Source organism: Mustela nigripes, chromosome 14, assembly GCF_022355385.1.
Source record: "Mustela nigripes isolate SB6536 chromosome 14, MUSNIG.SB6536, whole genome shotgun sequence".
NCBI lineage: Eukaryota > Metazoa > Chordata > Mammalia > Carnivora > Mustelidae > Mustela > Mustela nigripes.
This window is the reverse complement of record NC_081570.1, coordinates 33,199,147-33,201,338: the sequence shown is the minus strand read 5'-3', so window position 1 is coordinate 33,201,338 and position 2,192 is coordinate 33,199,147. Positions and strand designations below refer to the sequence as shown.

The 2,192-nt window shown below is 46.5% G+C and overlaps 1 protein-coding gene across 1 annotated transcript; it reads left to right on the top strand.

The window, feature by feature from the left end:
* Positions 1–1,010: 1,010 nt before the first annotated feature.
* On the top strand, positions 1,011–1,952 carry LOC132001681 (olfactory receptor 2A12-like). Its single transcript, XM_059376452.1, has one exon. It carries the CDS (start codon positions 1,011–1,013, stop codon positions 1,950–1,952), a length of 942 nt encoding a protein of 313 aa, XP_059232435.1.
* The last annotated feature ends 240 nt before the right edge of the window (positions 1,953–2,192 follow it).

Below are 2,192 nucleotides of genomic sequence, written 5' to 3'. Positions count from 1 at the left end.
GAAAACCATCCAGAAATACAGTTAACATTCACTATGCACCTACCCCTTCTGTTGGCCTTCTGTGTGATGTTTTTCATGCCCAAACGTCATTCCTTGATATCATATATCATAGATATCATATTCTTACAGCAAACTTGTAGCTAGGAGACAGTCATCCTCATTTTGTGCTCAAGGAAGCAGTCTCAAAGGGGTACATGAGTGGGGTAAAGGGCTTGCTCAAGGTCATTCACTTAGTAAATTATAGAGCCAGGACTTAGAACTCAGTGCCTTCTATTGCGCCATGGCCCGAGAGAGGGCCTGTGGGTAGCAGAGGGATGGCCCAGCCTGGGGCAGATTGAAGATAAAATTAAACTGAAGAATTGATGTCTTCAACAGGACAAACTAAGTTCTCTCACTGTAATTTGCCAAATTGCATAGAGGCTGTATGCCAATATTTATTTCTAAATGTCTGGCTGCCTTACTAAGGAGAAGGGATGCTAAGGGGAAGTAAAGATCAGCTAGCCCAATGCTTTCATTTTACAGCTGAGGGATCAGAGGCTGAAATGGGTAATTACTGGTGGGTCAGAGACAGAGCCTCGACCTGAGGTGGAAGCCCTTTCCTCTTCACAGATTTCTTGAGTGGCAGTGGCCAAGAGCAGGTGAAATGGGCTGTCATGGAGCACCTGGGTGGCTCAGTTGGTTAAGCATTTGCCTTTGGCTCAGGTCATGCTCCCAAGGTCCTGGGATTGAGCCCCATATCAGGTTCTCTCTTCAGTGGGAAGCTTGTTTCTCCCTCTCCCTCTGCATCTCCCCCTGCTTGTGCTCTTGCTCTCTCTCTCTCACTCTCTCTCTCCCTCTCAAATAAATAAATAAATAAATGGGCTGTCATGTTGAGGGGGATCATGGTGTCTCATCATAACTGGACACTGACAACTGCTACTCCAGTCCCATCAGTAACCCTCACCTTGGTGCATAGCTTAGCTAGTTCTCTGTCTGAATAGATTCTTTTCTTTTTCATTTAGAAGTAGGACATGATGCAAGAACCTAACCAGTCCTACGTGACTGAATTCATCCTTTTGGGCTTTTCATTCAACCCCAGGACAACCCCTCTTCTCTTCTCAGCCTTCTTGATGACCTACCTATTGATTATTCTGGGCAACAGCTTTATCACCATCCTCATCTGCCTGGACTCACACCTCCACACACCCATGTACTTCTTTATTGGCATCCTTTCCATGTTGGATCTGGGCTATACCACTACAACTGTGCCTCAGATGTTGGCACACCTAGCCAGCCAGAAGAAGACCATCTCTTTTGCCAGCTGTGTGGCCCAAATGTACATTTTCTTAGTGCTAGGCATCACTGAGTCTTGGCTCTTTGCCATGATGTCTATAGACAGGTATGTGGCCATCTGCCACCCACTCAGGTACAAGGTCATCATGAGCCCATGGATATGTGGGCTAATGGTCATTTTCTGTGGACTCTGGGGTGTTATCTCTGCTCTTATCTATACTGTCTTTGCCATGCGTCTGCCATATTGTGGCCCCAACGAGATCAACCACTTCTTCTGTGAAGTCCCTGCAGTCTTAAAGCTGGCTTGTGCAGACACCTCAGTCAATGACTGGGTAGACTTCATTCTTGGTTTTAGTGTCATCCTGGTCCCACTCTCCCTTATTCTTGTCATTTATATCAACATCTTCATTGCCATCTTGAGAATCCGTTCAGCCCAGGGGCGACTGAAAGCCTTCTCCACCTGTGCCTCCCATATCACTGTGGTCACCATGTTCTGTGTGCCAGCCATGGTCATGTATATGAAGCCTGGCTCTGAGGCCTCCCTGGAAGAGGACAAGAAGTTGGCCCTGTTCTACAATATCATCTCTGCTTTCCTCAACCCTATCATCTACAGCCTCAGGAACAAGGACGTGAAGAGGGCTTTCTTCAAGGTAGTGGGCTGGGGCAGGGCTCCAGAATGAGATCCTGGAAGGATAGCTGAGAAAAGAGAAACAATATTCAGGATGCACAGTCAATGTCTTAAACATTTAATTGACAGACTAGTCACCATGAAATATCTCGTAGACATGTCAATCTTATTTTTTTAAGATTTTATTTATTAATTTGACAGAGAGAGAGATCACAAGTAGACAGAGAGGCAGGCAGAGAGAGAGAGGGGAAGCAGGCTCCCCGCTGAGCAGAAAGCCTGATGCGGGCCTCGA